This window comes from Phaethon lepturus, unplaced genomic scaffold (assembly GCF_000687285.1).
Source record: "Phaethon lepturus isolate BGI_N335 unplaced genomic scaffold, ASM68728v1 scaffold30234, whole genome shotgun sequence".
NCBI lineage: Eukaryota > Metazoa > Chordata > Aves > Phaethontiformes > Phaethontidae > Phaethon > Phaethon lepturus.
The window spans coordinates 1-19,152 of NW_010537536.1; the positions used below are offsets into that span (position 1 = coordinate 1).

Sequence of the window (19,152 nt, forward strand, 5' to 3'; positions counted from 1 at the left end):
GGGGCAGTGGGGCAGGCTGGCGTCAAGCAGTACTGGACTTCTTGTCCAGAATATATTATCCCTGGGAGAGCGAGAGCGAGAGCGAAGCCTTGCACAAGCGTAGGCTATCCAGCACTATCTGGGATTTTCAGGCATCTGGTGCCAATGCAGAAAGGTGGTCTGTGCTGGACGGCACTTGCTGTTCACTGAGTTTAGGCCAGCTCTTTCACAGATTGCTTTGCCGAAAGCACTGACTTTGTGTTACAACCCTATTTCCCTCTAATTTCCTTCCCAGTACTGAAGCCTGTTATCCCTTTGATCCAATGGAGCTCTGTGGGCTTGTGCTTTAAACTGGGTTGCTCAATTTTTTTTTTTTTTTTTTTAATCTCCTTTTTCTCCTCATGCTCTTAACTTCCCAAAAGAGAGAGGTGTGTTTTTAACCTGGATAGGTTCAGTGATTTAGCTTACAGAGAACCAAGGAAGAGAGGTGGAGGCACTGAGCAGGCAAATGTGCAGTGTCCTAAAATTGATATAGCTGTCAAAGCCTACATTGTTAAGTTGTAAGCAGAAAAAAGATAAAGTGGTCATTCCAACCAAGAGGATAGGTTACTGTTGCCTCTCTACATGGAATAGCAATTTTTCTTCCCAGAAAAAAAGTCTGTGATGTTAACTTAAAATTATACCTTCATCAGTGGATTTGCTTTCCTGAAATTAGGGACATGGGGCAACAGATCATAGAATGGTTTGGGTTGGAAGGGACCTTTAAAGGTCATCTAGTCCAACCCCCTTGTAATGAGCAGGGACATCTTCAACTAGATCAGGTTGCTCAGAGCCCTGTCCAGCCTGACCTGGAATGTTTCCAGGAATGGGGCATCTACCACCTCTCTGGGAAACCTGTGCCAGTGTTTCACCACCCTCATTGTGAAAACTGTCTTCCTTATATGTAGTCTAAATCTACTCTCTTTTAGTCTAAAACCGTTACTCCTTGTCCTATTGCTACAGGCCCTGCTAAGAAGTCTGTCACCATCTTTCCTGTAGGCTCCCTTCAAGGACTGGAAGGCTGCAGTAAGGTCTCCCCAGAGTCTTCTCTTCTCCAGGCTGAACAACCCCAACCTCTCTCAGCCTGTCCTCAGAGGAGAGGTGTTCCATCCCTCTGAGCATTTCTGTGGCCCTCCTCTGGACCTGCTCTGACAGGTCCATGTCTTTCCTGTGCTGAGGGCTCCAGAGCTGGACACAGGACTCCAGGTGGGGTCTCACCAGAGTGCAGTAGAGGAGCAGAATCACCTCCCTTGACCTGCTGGCCACGCTGCTTTGTATGCAGCCCAGGATACAGTTGGCCTTCTGAGCTGTGAGCACACATTGGCGGCACATGTCTGGCTTTTCACATACCAGTGCCCCCAAGTCGTCAGCAGGGCTGTTCTCGATCCCTTCATCTGTAGCTATGTTTAGTAGTGCTCTTTCCTATTGTCTCTGAAGTAAACTAGCGCTTTTGTTTGCTTGATAGGTGACTGTTGAGAAAAATCTATACGGATTATAGTCTGAAACTGTAGTTGGAGGGAGGTTTTTATGGATGTGAACATTTTCTTAAGTAACCCTTTTTGTTTCCCTTAGACCACTTATTCCTATCCTGGAAAAACTTCTTCGGTTGTGTTAGTGCAGTTGTTGTTGGAGCTGCAAAGTCAACTAGCTTGGGAAATTTAAGAGAAGTCCTTTCTTGGTTTTTTTTTCACCAGGTTATTTTATTTGTGTTCAGTTCTCCAGTGTGGGTCATCATGCAGTACTTGAAGAAATTCTACCAATTTTTGAACACAAACCGTTTCAGAGAGAAAGGAGACACTTCCCCAGAGAAAAATATCAGTTAAATTTTGTTCTTTGTGTATGAGAATAGATCCAGACCACTCCAACTCCAGTTCTTTCTTGTAAATGTAAGTGACTTGCACAGAAATTCCACTGTGATTTATTGAAAAACACATGATTCTTTATTCCACTAGATAGAAGCGTTCTTCATTGCTTAGAAATTGTAGAACCTCTTTCCTTTTGTAGAACAGCACAGCAGCTGGCAAACTCTCCCTTTACTCATGGTTCAGTTCATAGAGTGCACAAACATTTCCACAGATATTACTCCAGAACGATATAGGCTGTTAATTTAAAATTCATACTAGGCTTTACTGAAACACTGCATCAGTGTTATAGTAAATTAGCTCTAGGGCTTGTAATATTGCATATTTTAGTAGCCCCATGATTCAAAACACTGATCTGGTATAAATTTATTCCTTGAAAAATACTGAGGGCGCAGCTTACTACAAGTGAACGTTATGCTGAATCAGGTGTCATCTTGCTTCCTGCAGCTGACACAGCGCCAGAGTAAACTTTCTTTTGTGCTCTGGCTAATGTGGCAAATACACAGTCATTGACCCAGCGTTTATTCTGTTCTGATTAATACACTTGGGTAAGCATATTAATGGTCATCAAACAGTAGCCTGAGAAACTACAAGCTTGGATACTATTATATTGGAATAAGAGTATTTTTTTTCCTGTTTTATTTTAAATCACAGCTTCAGCAGCTCTAGGTAGAGGTAAACCCCAAGAGAGGAGAGATTATTTTTTCTGTGCTGCTTTTGATCATTAAAAAATACAGTGAAGCAGTTTGCTTATGGTATTGAAGCCTGACCTTTATGTATCGCTTTTTTGTTACCTCCTGTAGCAAACTGACACCTGTTTGTAATATGCTAACATCACTCATTATTTCTTTTTCAGCAAGGGGCAGATTCTGACAGGTAACTGATCCTATTCCAACACTGAAAAATATGTTAAAAAATGTGATAGTCTTCTGAGAAGAATGAATTGCTGTAAATCCTGGCATAGCAGATTTGCAGAAGTGAGCTGCAAATGATAGTCAATGACAAACATGGGGAGCATCTTAAAAATAAATTTATTAGAAACAATTGTAGTAATAATGTAGATGTGCAAAATTCATGGACTGAAAACCCAAGGAGAACTGAAAAACTGAACCATGTACCTCATCATGTTGTTACAAATTTCTGGCAAGCTGCTAGTAAACAGCTTTTTGATATCATATGAGAAATGAGAGGTAACATAAAATTTGGTTATGTTTCACTTAAATTAGTAAAACTTCCTCACAGGTTCAAGAAATGAAGCAGGGCAGAACTTGAGTTACAGATCATACAGTCCAATTTCTTGGTGCTGTGTAACATGTCTAAAGCAGATTCTTCTATTTTTTGGCAAAACTTGCATACTTTTATGGCAATAAAATGGTTGAAATTGTCTCGTTTGTCCTTTCATAATGCACCTGACTGCGCTTTCTTCATGTGTGGGCAGAAGAGTAGTTTTGACAGGAATCTGAAGGTCAGAGGATGCTCAGAGTGAGAATCATGTCCATTCTTGCTGTTGAACACTGGAAAATGAGAAAAATGAGTGCAACTCCACCTAGCCCAGTTCTGGATAAAGAAACCAGATTTAGATTTGATTCGATATTAAGTATAATGTAACGATTTTTTTAAAAATGTGAAGTGACACGTTCAAAAGTATCTTAAATGGCAAGGTTTCCCTTGTAAGGTATCTTGCTTTGTATCTAATCAGACTAAAAAGTCAGTAGCAGAATTAACCAGTTGGTACTTTCATTATTTTCCTCCATTACTCACTTATGGACCATGAAGCAGTTTTAAAATCATTAACTATTTTGATTGATATGTGTTGTAATTATAGGAAACCCTTACTAAAGACTGAGTTAGACCATCTAACTACAGTATGGCAAATCTGGCTGTAGGGCACCTGGTACTGGGTCAGAAATGCCACTGCTACATGATGCAAAGTTCTGATCCAACCTAATTGTGTTTTCCTGGTTCAGATTTGCTTTTGACAGGTTAATTTTGTATCAGGTTACATGCTGTCAGGTTACAGAACAGTTATTATTTGCCCAAACCATACAAAGTCAGAGTGAAAATGTAAAGCCAATAAAGAAAAAAGCAGTATCTGCCTACCTCTGATTAAGCATCTACAGGGTTTTGTTTCTTCACAGATGAAGAACAGTATCTATGGAGCCAGAGTCCAAGGTCTCGGCCTCTTCTTACAAGATGCCTTGGTCTCATCCGCTGCAGCCGATACAGCCCCATTTTTGCAAAATGTTCTCTGTGACAGATGCCTGCACCCACACATTGGTGTCACTGCAGTTCTGCATGAGTGCAGGATCTGTCCGTACAAAATAACTCCTCCTACTACGTTTTTGTTTTCTGTGGCACCTATGGTTTGCGCAGTGTATGAAGTGCTGTGTAAAAAGTGTGGGGAAAGAAAAGAGTAACATTAAACTATTTTCAGGAGCAAAATGCTGATGTTAGTTGGCAGTGTGTATTGCCTGTATTCTTTGTTTGCAGTGGATGGAAGGGGAACTTTGTAATGGTAAGCAGATAACTTTCAGTAGGAGAATAGGGCCTCAATTCTGCAAGTATTTACTGTTGATTTAAATGCCACTATTCAAGTCTTTACATTTTACCTGTGTGCATAAACTTTGCTAGGACTTAGCTCTGCAGTTACAATGCAATTTTGAAAGCTATGCTGTGAACAATAATTCTGGTACACTGTTTTTGCTTTTAAACTTCCTAAGTGTCTTAGAACACAACTATGTTTGAAACTCAGTTTAGAAGAACACTTTTATATTTTGCTCAGATCTTTAAAAGATTTATTGGAATCTGAAGATGCTTGCAGTATTCTGGCTTTCCCAGTGTGTCCCAATTTCAGCATGCATATACTGCTGCTATCTGCTTTCTCCTAGGTATACAGAAGAAAAATGTGGTTTTGTTCTCCAAAAGGTACTTTGTCCCCACAATCCCCTTAAGTTGGGCATCCACTATAAATTTACTTGTGTTTAATACCTCATAACAATTGATTTGTTTCATTCTTTTCTGCATAGCCTTTTTTTTATTTCCCTCTCCCTCTTTTGGAGGGAATGTTTGTTGTGGATCATTTTTTTGTGTCTCCTTTCATGACAGTTCTGATCTGTTGCTGTAAGAGCATCCTCTGCTGCAGCATTTGCTACTTGCAACATTCTTACGCGTTTGCTCTGTTTCAGATTTTGTGGACCAGCACATGGTATTTTCGGGATCATTTCCTCTTTTCATTGCTTATTCTTTCTCTTAATGAATTATTTATCTAATGGAATTTTGGTGGCATAAGGTGTATGAAGGCACTTTATGACCACAGCAGTTCTTTGTTGGGCAAAGGGCAAAAACAGGTTGATGGCAGAGTTATATGACTCTGGAAATCACAAATTTCTTTTTCCACAGGGGGAAAATATGGTAACATACAGACAGTTCCTAACAGAAGAAGGAAAACTCTAACTCCTCACAAATGCTTCTTGTCAGAATGAAATTCCAACAGCTGCTGTCCAGGAAACCGGGGAAACTGGGAATGCTTTTTCAAATACCTTTTTGCCAAAAGCAGTTCCCATATATGTGTCTGGCTACCTCCGCATGTCTTTATAGTAAGAAGAAAAAAGCGAACAGTTATGAACAAGTTGACCAAGAAAAATACAAGAGCTTGGTCTACTCTGTTACATCTTACAAAACCAGCACCCAAACACCAGAGACAATATTTGAAGAAGACAATTTGTTATATGGGCCACCGGATAAACATAGACCTCCAATTAAAGCTGAAACAAAAACTCCCAAGAACTGGATTCCTTTAATAAACCCCAACAAGAGAATACCCCTTCTCAACAGTGATTCAAACCTCCCCATGAAAATCGCTTTACAAAAAACGAAAATGCCCAGTGTTACCCGTATTCTTCAGCAGACTATTTCTCCGCAGCAAACCTTTTATTTAGAAAGATGGAAGCAGAAAATGATACTGGAACTTGGAAAAGATGGTTTTGCAGAGTATACTAAAAGTAAGTCTAACCACAGTGTGATTACAAAGTAGAAGCAATAGTCTGGATAGCTGGCTGGGATGTGCTAGCATGGCTGCAGTATCTGGCCCCACAAGTGATTTGGAAATCCATTAAGTTCTTTCCATTTCAAGGGGTGAAACCATATTATGAGCACATCTGTTATCAATGAATCTAAGCTCTGATCTTTGTTCTAGGACCACTAAAATGGATTCAGAAATGTGTGGGAAATGAGAATTAGACTGTAGACATTCTTTGCTCTATCCTATCTGCCTCTCCTTTATTTCTCTGTTTGCTAATATCTATTTACAAATAGATATTTTCCTTTCCTCATGTTATTGAGCCTGTTTGCAGATACAAAGTGAGATGGAAATAAGCATTCTGAAATCTTGCCCTCTTGAGTGTTTAAAAACCTATGTGTCTTGCTGCTTATGTTGAAGTTCTTCAGTAACTATTTAGTTTATCCAGTATATATAGCCTCTTCTATGAAATTGCCATACATTTAGAGGTTTTTATTTTGTAAGACATACAAAGGTGACTTCCTCCAAGCTGTAGGACTGAAGGGGATCTGGCAGGACCTGGGGGGTAGTAGGTACCCTCTTGTAGCAAGGTTAATAAATACCCGAGCGCTCCTTGCATGAATTATTATGCTTTTTAAAACTGAATATGCTATGTTTATGCCTTTTGAGTTACTAAGCATGTCAGTGAATAAGGTGGCATAACAAACCTTACATAACTATTTAAAATTCTTCTTTCTTGTAATCATTTCTGAAACGAGCCCTTACTGCTAGAACTATGCCCACCCATTTCAGGAGGAGATTAAGTTCCCTTCAAATGAACGAATACAGCAGAAGAAGCAAACACAGCAAAAGCAGCCTAGAATAACATTTTTAATTCATAGAAATTCACAAATGCCTTTGAATAAACAATAAATTTAAAAGTCATATTTTGTTGCTGAGTAGTTGATGAGACCAAAAAAGTAAAGCAAGCATTAATGTAAGAGATACTAATTTCACTGTTGACAATTTATTTTTCTGCCTCATTCCCTTCTCCTGCCCACATCCTCAAGCTTTCAGTACAAAAAACAGGACTGGTTTAAGAGCTATGTTGTGTAATATCTAGAATACAAGTCCATCGGGTATTATGAATAGTGTCTAAAACGTGAGGGGTTTTTTTCACATTTTTCTTAGATCTTTTCCTCCAAGGAGAGCTCTTTCATGCAGCTTTGGAATCTATATTCCTGTCTGAAGAGATGGCAACTAAGGAGCAGAGAGAAGATGTTGCTATTTCTGGCTACTTATCAAGTGTGCAACATGTCTTAAAAGATATCAGCGAAGTGAAAGCTCTGGAAAGTGCAGTTCAGCATGAGACTCTTCAGTATCTGGGCCTGGTAGACTGCGTGGCTAAGTATCGGTGAGGTACCGGTTCTCTAAGAAACCTGATAATGCCAGTGTTACATGGTGCTCCGTGGCGCGTGGGAGGCTGTGTCCCAAGCTGGAGCAGGTGTGGTGGTGAGCTCTTGGGGGGAAGCTGGACTGATCTCTAAGAGCAGCGAAATGGATGAACTCTTCTGGATGAACCTGGTGACAGAAGTGCTGTTGTTTTGTGGAGAATTGCTTCCTGGAGCAGGATATGAGTGGGGCAAGGTCAAGTGCTCCTCAGCAGTTGCCAGGAACTGCAGCAAATAGTAGGAATCTTGATTTTTGAGATCTAAACTACCAGTGTGGAAGAGACTTACTTAGACATAATAATGAGCAACATGACATCAGGGTGAAACAGGCTGAGAGTGATATGACTTTCTTTGCTCTCCCATCCCTTGTTCCTTACTGTGACTAAACTTGCGTTTAAAATGTTGTCCTATCTTGTTTTCTTATGCAGAGGCCAGTTGTGTGTGATTGACTGGAAAACTTCAGAGAAACCAAAGCCATCTCTGAAGAATACTTTTGACAACCCATTACAGGTTGCAGCGTATATTGGAGCCATAAATCATGATGCCAATTATGACTTCCAGGTCAGTAGGCCTGCTGCCTGCCAAGACAAGCAGCAGTGCCCGCATTATTTTCATTTCTCCCCACCTACTGCCTTTAGCACCTGCTGTCCATCATGGAACATGGTAGGATTTGTAACAAAGCAGCCCAGTCTTCGATCAGGCTAAGCTGACATACTGTGAAATAACTCCACTACTCTTGCTAATCCTGCTGCCTTTGCCTGTCAGCAGTATATTTTCATTGGTTTTAAGGAACTGCTTGGTGGGACCCAGGGACAGTCAGCATCTTAGGTGGTCAGGGGAACTCACAGTGACTTGGCATCTGGGCAGCCCCATACTTTGTTCTGTGTGGCTTTTGCTTGTGTTGAGAGTGGGAAGGGGGAGTAAAGGAAATAAAGCAAAAGAGCCTGCAAAAAGGGAAGTGCGGTGGGAGGGCATTGCTCACATCATGTGTTGCTATATCCCACTAGCAAATGAGGGATTAAGTGATTTACTTAAAGTGTTTGGAAGTTGAACAGTGTTTCCTCAGAGGAAAGTAGGTGTTGTCAATCACTTAGTCAGAAGACGGTGGAATGAAGTTTTTAAAGACTCCAAATGCAATTCTAGCCAGGCCTGCTTGCCCTGAAGGATTGTTACTACAATACAAAGTATCGAAGGGGGAAAATATAAAGCAGAAGAGAGCAGGGTAATTCATTGGTTCTTCAGAGGACTTTCTAGAATGTTATAAAGATCAGTAAACACAGACACTTAACAGACATGGTCCTTACGGAGTGAAATACAGGCAGTAATTCTAGAATTCTGCTATTAGCTTCCTGCCCCCCACCACTTTCTCTTTACCCCAGTAGCTGTGTGGGGTTTGGATTAGAGCTGTTTGTCAACTATGAAAGATGAGAACACACCTAAGTAACCATTTCCATTCAGACTGACGCTGGAGAATGGCATCAGTCTGGTTATATGACCCCAGGCAAAACCTCATCAGTCACTGGGAATTTTACCAGCATCTGCATGATTGAAATAGACCCTATCCCTCTGCTACTCAGAGTCTGAGTCCTCCAGTTTTCACTAAAGTCAGTCAGAGCTTTGAACTCTCAGCATTTGAATGTTAGTCTCCAACTATTTTGTGGTAAATTATTGCTCCTTTTGTTCCACATTTCTTAAGGTACTTAGATGTTAAGGATGATGTTTTGCAGTGAGGTTTAATGTTCAGAATATGCTGATTGAAGTTGCATATTAACATTGAATTTCTGACATCCTTCTGTTTTTTTTGACTGCAGGTTAGCTGTGGACTCATTGTGGTTGCCTATAAGAATGGCTCTCCTGCACATCCACATTTCATGGATCCCGATCTGTGCTCGCAGTACTGGAGTAAGTGGCTTTTGCGCCTTGAAGAGTACACGGACAGAAACTGACCCACACTAAGCTATCCGGAGGCAAGTGGTCTGAGCGCAGCCAAAACAAGAATCCTTGATTTAAATACTCCATTTGAGTACATATTCTTTTTTTAGTAACTTTGGCTAATTTCTTAATATCGAGGTTCCCCCCCCCCTCAAAAAAAGAAGGAAAAATTGGAGTGAGGAATCTGTATTTGCTTACATTGTAGGCGACTTAAGTGGAGGACCTGGCAGTACAAAGCCAACTTAATCTCTGGTTTTCCCCACAGAGTTAATACAACCTGATGTTGATAGCAAAGTTTCTATTATCAAGTAAAACTGTTCAATCAAATCATCTTTCTTTTGTCATTTTTGAGAAAAAAAACGTTGCAGAACTGAGACTTCGAAAATGGAGTTGTGAACTAAAGCAAAACGACATCTGCATTGTCTGAGCTGAGAGAAATGCAAACGATAAACAAATGAATATAGTAGGCTGGGTTTCAGTCAGCTTAGTTCTTGCTCATCTCAAAGGTATCAATTAACAGGCTTGTTACTATTTGTGGTTTTTCTTACAGCAACAACTGGAAAAACTGCACTAAGAATTATAACACAAGTTCTCATAAGCACTTAATTTAACATACGAAGGCAAAATGATCATTTAACAGAAGTGGCTTAGTAAAAGAGGAGCAGAATTGTAACTGATGCATTTAGAAATGTCCAGCGAGTGTTCTGCAAGGGAAGAAGTTTGACTACTTCTAGTGGCTCCTCCTGCAGGTTTCTTAACATGCTGTGTGGCCCACATGAAAGACCTGTGAAAGTGTAAATGGGCTTTGTACCTTAGGTTGGGAGGCTCTGTGCAGGCCAAGCCTACAACTGTCTTGAGCTCTCCTGACTTCTCTTTGGGTCTGAGCCGACAAGGAGCTTACCCATGTGGAATGATCTCCAGTGTCACATTATAGCGTTTGCCAGTGTGAGTAAGTTCCTTTGTAAAAAGCAGGCTTGTGACTTTGGAGCCAGGCCTTCTGAGGAATGAAGACCTGTTGATTGGGTTTTAGGGGGGGGTTGGTTTTTTGTGGTTTTTTTTTCTTTTCAAATAAGTTTGTGAATAAATGTTCTAAAACAGAAGTTACTTTTGAAGCTTGTTTCATAAAATCAAGTCTATAAGACACAGATTAAGCCTTAATGATGTCAGGCAGTATTGCTTTATGTTGCGCAGCTGGAAAGCTTTTTTCCTCATTCTCTTGCTTTTCTCTGAATTAAATGTATCAGTTTTTGTAATACCACTTCAGATTACAAATAAAAATACAACCATGCCATAAGCTTCAAGAAAATCAGCCAGAACCATACCTAAAAAAACCAATGGGCAGGCTTGCTGCTGAAGAAACTTAAACCTCTGTAGTACTTAATCTTCTGTTCCTCCAGAGTACTGAACTCTGTAAACCTGTGCGATGAAACTTAGCTATAGTGGTACTTGCTTATTCAAACCTGGTCTGGTGATGGTATGATTAGTCTGTGCTTAATTAGATTTCTATCTAAGAAGACAAACATGGAGACTGAGAAACTGGGTTCAGAGATGACTAACCACAACGACACTGCATGAGCACTCGGAAGTTCTACCTGTTTTACAAGTATGTTCCCACATCACAGAATTTTAGTAAGTGGGTGGTTCAACGCCACTGAACATGGTCAATTTTCTGTGAAAGATAGCTCTATGGATCCAAAGAGGGTGGGCAAAAACAAGAGGTAAGATGCCCTGGGCAGAAGCAGGAGGTGATAAAACATGCTGAATTCCCTGTGGTGATTGCAAGTAGGGAACAGTTGGGCAATGTTTGAGTGGGATTGCCACCTTCACCAGTGCATCATACAACCATTAGATGACTCTGAACCATGCAAGATTTCAGCCTCATCCTGCCTCCTGTGGAGCCTGGGCAGCGCAGGCACCTGTTGGCTTCACCTGTGTTCATTTGTTTAACAAAAGGCTTGTGTCTGAGGAAGGCTGCCAGCTTCACTAGCTGTGTCAGTTTGTAAACGGACTTTAAGTCTGGGATGAGCCTGTGCCATCAAGAAGATAGGAGAAGGCAGGCAGCCTTCAAAGGCAGTAGTGGTGGAAGTTACTGTGTCTAGCACTTCTGAAAGTCTGGCTGCCTCCAGCATCCCCATGTGAGCTCTGGAACATTTCTGTAGAGGCAGAAGCTAGTGTCCGTTTTGTCCCATAACGGAAGTGGCAGATGGCTGTTGCAAACCCAAGCCCACTTTGTGACCCGTTTAAACTAACTTGCCAGACTTTTAAATTGACATGCCCAAGGCTTCTGCAGAAAAACCAGCCAGACAATCGGGGCAGTTACTCCAGCTAGTGCATCCAGCTTTGTCAGAGCTTTGTGCTCTGTCCAGAGTGGTTTCTCTTGTGTGCTGTTACCTGCTGCTTTTCTCTGTGTCTTGCTTTGAGATCACACAGACAGACCACCTTAATGTGCCTGTAGTTCCTTCGCCGGGGACGTGCCTTGGCAGTGATATTGAAGGGGACTACAGGAGGGGGAAAAAAACCATGCGCACGCACATGCACACACACAAGATGTGTCTCCAGCTAGGGAGGGCTTCAGCCACACCTCCTCTGTTCCAGCGTAAGGGCTTAGGCTTCAGCAGAGCAAAGCACGCGAATTCTTTGCGGTTAGGTGAACAGTAGTCACTTTGCTCAGATGGACTCTGCTCAACAGTCCCACCTAGGAGCTGAACTCAACAAAACTTCATGACTGAGACTTCACTGTGTGGGTTGCAGGGGAGTATCACCAGCACAGTTGGCTGAACCAGCTGTTAACACTTTTCTTAGCCAGGCAATTTTGTCAAGGTATTTGCAAGCACACAAGCTTCGCTGAGAGTGAGCAACCTTGCAGTCAGTTATAATGGCATGATCTCAGAAGAAGTGGGGATGAGTGCATAAACTTTAGCTCTTTTTACAAAGTAAGGATCTTCTAATTTACCTCAGATGCTTTTTTTTCCCTATGGACTTCCCATTTATTTAAGTATCCTGCAAACTTTCCCATTACATAGGATGACAAGTTTGTTCTTTCCACAGTAGCATCACTTTATTGTCCTCGTTTTCAAGGTCCCAAGCACTGATAATTGTGCTGAATAAAGTATTAATATCATTAGAAATGCTTTAAAACCCCTAGAAGCTTTTCCCCCAAAAAACCCAAGCAGAAGGTTGTACAAAACAGGCAAATTGAGAATATTTTTGTGATTCTTGCAGAGACGCTCAGAATCTATAATTTTAGTAGTAATTACTATGAAGGTCCTGGCTATGACTATTTTAGGTTGGTTATTTTTCAGCTGTTGTTTCAACGTATATAGAATACAGCGTATCCTCCCCAAATGCACAGCTTTATTTTGAGCACAGAATGAATTTGGGGTAATTTACAAATGAAATCCATTCATTATTATGCATTTAAGTTGATGTAAAACCCGTTTAGCACCTGTGTCCATTAAGGCAAGAGACAGACGAATAACCTGCGCTTGGACCAGAGTACCTTGTGGTTGCTGAAGAGGTCACCACCCTGCCCTGTCACTCCTAGTATAGACACCCAAGTGCCCAGTAAGGGCTGCAGCAGCTTCTGAAGTGTCTTGAAGTGTCAGGTGGTTTCAGAGACATGAGTTATATAGGGATTTAAAAAAAGAGGAGAGGGGTGTCTAAATTCACACTTGATGGTGGCTACAGGCTACCCTTTTGGTTGTGCTGGGTCAACAGGAGCTGGAGCAGGACTCTAGGGGAAGTCCAAAAGCACAGAGATGTAGTACTAGTCCCTCATCATCATGGCCACCTCCTTCCCTTGTAGCATCAGTCTCACCAGGAGCCTTCTAAACTGGCAGTGGTTACTTCACTGCGTTGTACTGCTGTGTTGTATTAGTGAACAGGCACTTGATCATTACAAAGAAAAAAAAATAGTCCCAAAATGCTCTCACACACACACACACCATAAAATACACAAAAAATTGCATTTCATTGTGACAGAAAATACATATCTTCTGTTGTTTTTAATGTGTTTTCTTTGGGTTTCTGGGTTGATATTGACGTATGTTAAATGGATGTGGTAAGAATCCCCAAAGTGAGCATGACAAGTCCAGGAATGACAGAGTTAAGGTTACACTTAAATCTAAACATGATAAAATAAGTTCACAGCTTAAAGGACCTAAAACATGACCCTAAATCTGCCCTGGAATAATGCCATTCACTAGTAGAGAAAGTTTGGGAGGAAAAAGTTCTGCATCCTTTAAAAAAAAATTTCAGCTCACCTTGGATGATGCTTCCATAAATCATTAGTTCCCTGTACCAGGGGGCAGAGTTAAGGTTACTTGTACATCTTAACTTATTTATCGATACAGTGTACTCCTGTTCTTTAGACCATTTTAATTCATTTTTATAAAACAATGTGCTAGTAGCTGCTCTTATATGGCACTTTTCACCCAAACCTCTCAAAGGTAAGTTACCTCCCATAAAAATTATTATCTTTACAAAATATGCTGGAGAAAGGTGAACTTATTTGTCAGTGGCCACTTGAATGTGTGGTAGGAGTTGAAGTAGAAAACAGGTTGCCTGAAGGTCAGTTCAGTAAATACTCCATCCAAGAGATGACAGCCTCTTCCAAGCTTTCCTTTGGGTTTTTTTGGCCCGATAAAAATTCTGGATGTTTGCATTGTATAGGGGGATATTTCTTTCAAGTTGAGGTTCTACCAATATCAAGAGAGTCCCATTAACAAAAGCATCCCTTTTATTTCAGGGGTTTCTTTCAAAATTGTTTTTAAAAAAATAGTATCTATATAGTCCTACATGTAAACTTTATTCCTTTAGACCACTGTAATCCACCGTGTTACTCATCTTTGTCATCATCTTTGGAGTTCCTCTGCAGGACAGGGCTCAGTTTGTTTTGCAAAACCGCTGCAAGTTTTTTTGAGGTTTTTTTCAGGAAAGCGCTTCCGGGGTGAATGTTACTAACATGCAGGTACAGGTCCTCCTGCGTGGGGCCCGTGTAGCCGCAGTCTTCACACACATAAAGTTTATCTCGCCTCTGTTTGTAGGCATATTGCTGCTGCACGCCATGAATCTTCTTAAGGTGGGATTCCAGGGAACAGCGCTGGGTGAAGGCTTTGTTGCAAACCTCGCATTTGTAAGGGCGAATTCCTGCAACATTAAAAGACAGCGATTACGGTCCTGATTTACGTTACTTACAGCGGACTAAGGAACCGGCTAAGAACAAGGCTCTGGCATGTCAACTATTGAGCTACATCTAGCAGCAAGGAGCTACTAGCCCCAGGGACTATGTCTAAATAAAACATCTTACTTTCAGGCTAAAATTTTCAGGAATGGGTTGATATATTCAGGAATATAAAACCTGGAAACACTTTGAGAAGACGTAGGCAGATGCTGAGGATAACTGGTGCCCGTCGGCGCTTCGGTTCTAAAGCAGAAGCTGTTACCAACTCTTGCAAAACTGACTCCTTTAGAGCACCGACTTTTTGAAGTCCTGTGGTTAGGTGAAACTATCGGTTTCAGCTAGCCTTTCGTTTTGGCTTTTATAATGAATGAAATCTTGTATCTCGGTAAGATGTTAATTTTTCTCTTTTAGTGAGCAAAGCTTAATGAGGCTTCAGCGAACGGCAGCCCAACGTGAACATACAGCGATCACAGTACTTCAAAGGAGTGATAGCGTTTTCATTGAATATAGATTTGCTGATTGGGACTACAAGCTCACGTTCCAGAAGAGAACTGCATTAAGATGAACGGAATAGGTATTTGTGTCTCCAGAGGAGGGAGAAGGGGCTGACTTGTGATCTGAATGCCTGAGCAGTTTCGTTCCATACAGACAATCCACATTATAAAATTACTGAACAGTAACGAGTATCCATTTTAACACCAATCAACACTAATTTAACAACACACCCCCCCCCGTACTTGAATGGCAAAAAGCTAAGGGTTTAGTGACACTTGCAAAAACCTAAACCAGTTGTGATTTTACTTACTAGGCTTGCTCAGTAAGTTTTCAAGCAAAGACTAGCCTTAAAACTGATGCAAGGAGTTACCTAAACCCCTCTCTTTTCCCTGTGAAAGGTGAAATGTGAATGTGTGGAAGATCAGACCTACAGTGAATAGCCAGGCAAAAAAGGGCGAACCACACATGTCTGGGTGTTTGCATCATATATGGGAATATTTCTTTCAAGTTGAGGTTCTACCAATATCAAGAGAGTCCCGTTAACAAAAGCATCCCTCTTAGTTCAGAGGTTTCTTTCAAAATTCAAAGTTCAGTTGTAACTTTGTAATCGGATTGTGTTGAATTCACCTCTCGGGTCGCTGATCTTTCTACCAGGAATACAAAGTGATTAGAAGTTCCAATAAGCAGCATCTCAATTGCATCTTTGCAAGTCTTATAAAAGGAGGCTATCCCACTGCACCGGCTTAAACTATCAAGACTAAAGTTTCCAAATACATACTGCTGTGAGACTGCTTCACTTACATTAAACTGCAATTGGAGAGGAACTCCAAATCTGCATTACAACTCACACACAAAAATGTACCTTTTACAAACAGTATTTTGGGTGCCATTTCATGCTCACCTGAAGGCAGTTTAAACCTCTGCCGTTCCTTGGCTCCTGCTGCCAAAGTGCTCCACTGGCACGACTGCGAGCACAAGAGGGGTAGTGCCAGGATGGCACAGCCCACCAGGGCTCTGGGAACCTCTTCGTTACTTAGGAATCATTTTAAAAGTTGATTTTACTGTGTATATTAGTTATTTTTTAACGCGTACTCTGTCTGTGCCATGAAGCTAGACTGGGACATTCGGCTTTCACGCTGAAAGTTACCCTACTGTTGCACAGTCTGGTTACAAACAGAGCATGGCGCTTTCTGCTGGAACACCGAAATTCCGTAAAGCACATGTAGATGAGGCCCTGTAGCTACAAAAACAGAACCCATACTACCACTTCCAGCCCATTTGTCTTCTTTTTAACATTCAAATATAGCCCAGCTTTCCTGAACAGCGATCAACTTTGACATAAAAAAAGGCCCTCGCTTTCAGAGATGCTGTATTTCAGCCTGGTGAAGACAGATGCCAAAATGCTACCTCTGTACCCCTGCTGCAGCCAGCCTTCACCCCCTCCATGACCCAAGGCACCAGGCAAATACAGTATATGCCAGTATTTACACAGAAGAGGAGAAATAGTGACACCAGATTTCTTCTAGTTAAATTGGGGACAATCTAACCATAAGATTCACATTTCCAGGACAGCGGTTTTTACTCCTGTCCAGTACAAAGATCTATCCTCCCTTTCAGGGCTTTGCATAATTAGCTCTAGTTCTGCACAGTAACTTCAACTCTACAGGCCACAGCATACATATACATACCTACATAATTTTTTTTTTTTTCTGTTCCAAGACCCTCTTGGGGTTAGTTTCTGAGTCTCAAAGGATGAGGGGACAGGTTGAAAAATCATTTCTTTCAGTAGCACCAGCTCCGCACTTCAGCCATACCCCAGTGTCAGCTCCCTGCTCGCAGCCTTTTCTTTCCACATGAAAGCTTTGCAAACAAACCAAAACAGCCCAAAACACTGTCTCTGGCCAATGCTTTCCCACTGACATGGGTGGCATTGTTTTTGTGAGTCCACTGCTAAGAAAAAACTCCTGCCCACCAACATACTTGCGTCACATCTAGCGGTGGACCTGGCTAATGGTGCCTAAGCCAAAAAAGGGCCATTGCAGAGCGAGCCCAAATAATCGGCAGGCCCCGTAGGTCACCACAGATCTGGAAAGTTGGTACATGCCCATGAGATGTGGTGGATGCATCTTCTGGGTGCCCTATAGTGCAAATTCAAAGCCTCCTGAGCACAGCACTGCCAGAGAGCATCTTCCTTGGTGAGGATGAGGTTGATAGGTGTTTAAGGAATTGCTTCCACTAAGAAAAAGAGAAATGAAGAGGCAGCCTTCTCCTGGCTCTGGGTTAGGAAAAGCGTTTCTGAGACCAGTGAGATGGATTTGAGGTAACTGACCCAGTTCAAAGAAACACAACCACTGCTATGTGGGGCGGGCTCAGGAACCAACCCCACTGCAGAGCAGCCACGGAAAGCGCATCCCTCCAGCCTGGGGGAGCAATATGGGAACAAGAGCGAGCAGAGAAGCGGAAGGGACTATATTTCTTTCTTCCAATGCCATCACAGGCTTAAATCACAGCTGCCTCTGCTATGCCTACACCTGGTGTAGGTGCAAACACTGAGCAGGGAACTAGACCAGGTTATAGGCAACTTTTTTACCCTGGAACTGCTGTCAGGGGATTTTCAACCCACTGCCTGTGATTTTCAATGCATGCTGTGACCTGCATGGCAAGTGACTAGAAACAGTTCAGGCCGGTGGCCAAACTGGTCTGGATGGCTGGACGTGCAGAGGGAAACGGCTCCAAAAACAGATCAGGGGAGCTGGTAGCCTGAAGCAACTGGGGATGCAGCGTGCAGGGTTAGCAGAAGTCGGATGTGTTGTCGAAAGATGCTGGAGGCACAGCATGAACCACGCTCTGGTTTCTCTAAAAGGTGCCAAAAATCAAGCCATAACCCCATCCTGTAGGGATGGCCAGAGGGGAAGGTTCACAACAGGAAAAAAAAAAAGAAAAAAAAAAAAAAATCAAGAAACTGCTGCTCCATGCCTCTAGAGGGCAAAGCTTTTTCATCCACCGCCTGGCCACACTCACCGGCACACGCTGGACTCGCAATAACGTGCGGTGGGTTACCCCGGGTGGGTTACCCCCGCCTTGCTGACCCGTGCCAACACTGATCTGGATGGCAGCTCATGCACCCACGCTGCTTCACACAGATTTCGCTAGTTCTCCTCAGATTTCTTTAGTCCCAGGACTTTAATCTGTCCGGTCTTTCCCATTCCTCCACTGCATCCCCGCTATTTTCCATGAATGTTGTTTACCTGGGGCTGGTATTACTGTCTTGCTGGGTTACCCTCACCCCCCATCCTTGTCCCATCTCAACCCTTCTCCCAACCTCCCGCTACCCGGAGCCATCCGCAAGCCCCCAGGGAAAGCGTTCTTACCCGTATGGGTCCGGACGTGTCTTTTCAGATCGAAGGTGTCGTTGAAGCCTTTTCCGCAGAAGGTGCACAAGTGTCTCTTCACCTGGCTGTGACACTTGATGTGACGGTTGAGCATCCGCTGCAAGCGAAAGCCTTTGCCACACAGCTCACAGCTATGCACCGTAGCATCGTTACAGGTGCCAGTGGTGAACTAAGGAATGGAAGAGGACTGGGTGAGTAAGCATTGACATGACAAAGACCAACAGAAAACAAAAAAAATAAGGAGGCATGGCTTACTCTTGCGTTTAAAAAAAAGAAAAAATACTTGGGATATATTCAAAAGGAAAAGTGAAAGCATTTGGGAGATTCCGGCTGGGTGAAACCTTCACACTTCCCTTGCAATCGGGTGGGTGACTGTTAACGTGTGCGGTTTGGGACTGCCACAGATGTTGGACAGCTTGGCTTCAGGGGTTGAAACAAAGCTTGTGGGCAGGATACCTTCCAGAGGCAGGGACCCTGGTCCAGCCACATCCGTAAGCACCCACACTTAGGCTACGAGCACCTCTCCGTGGGGCCGCATGTGTGTTTGCTCCTGCACTCAGCTGATAATCTGGGATGGAGACAGGAGGGGGACAAATGGCATGAGAAAGTCGTACCCATGCGGTGCCTTCGCTAATCACGCTTCCGGCTGCTTTGGGTCTCTCGAAAACCAGCCAGCGGTGACAAAAGAGGTAAGTTTGGTGAGATAAACCACAGCACGTTGCGCTGACTCAGCAGAGACTGAAACAATGGCACTAATCTCCTCCCGTTGGTCTCCCTGGCTCTTTAATTAACGGTGGAGTGTCATTAGGGGTTAATCTCCTCA

The 19,152-nt window shown here is 42.5% G+C and overlaps 2 protein-coding genes across 2 annotated transcripts; one reads left to right on the forward strand and one right to left on the reverse strand.

Annotated features, from left to right (window-relative positions):
• Positions 1–1,588: 1,588 nt before the first annotated feature.
• MGME1 (mitochondrial genome maintenance exonuclease 1) lies at positions 1,589–9,295 on the forward strand. Its single transcript, XM_010286516.1, has 5 exons — positions 1,589–1,674; positions 5,278–5,881; positions 7,069–7,291; positions 7,757–7,889; positions 9,140–9,295. The coding sequence occupies exons 2-5, from the start codon at positions 5,344–5,346 to the stop codon at positions 9,272–9,274; spliced, it is 1,029 nt and encodes a 342-aa protein (XP_010284818.1). The 5' UTR covers positions 1,589–1,674; positions 5,278–5,343; the 3' UTR covers positions 9,275–9,295.
• A 4,709-nt stretch (positions 9,296–14,004) lies between these two features.
• On the reverse strand, positions 14,005–18,498 carry OVOL2 (ovo-like zinc finger 2; the record flags this gene model as incomplete). The annotated part of the gene is made up of 2 exons (XM_010286517.1): positions 14,005–14,408; positions 18,309–18,498. Coding segments are annotated over 2 exons (501 nt in total), but the record flags the coding sequence as incomplete, so codon positions are not given.
• Between the last annotated feature and the right edge of the window lie 654 nt (positions 18,499–19,152).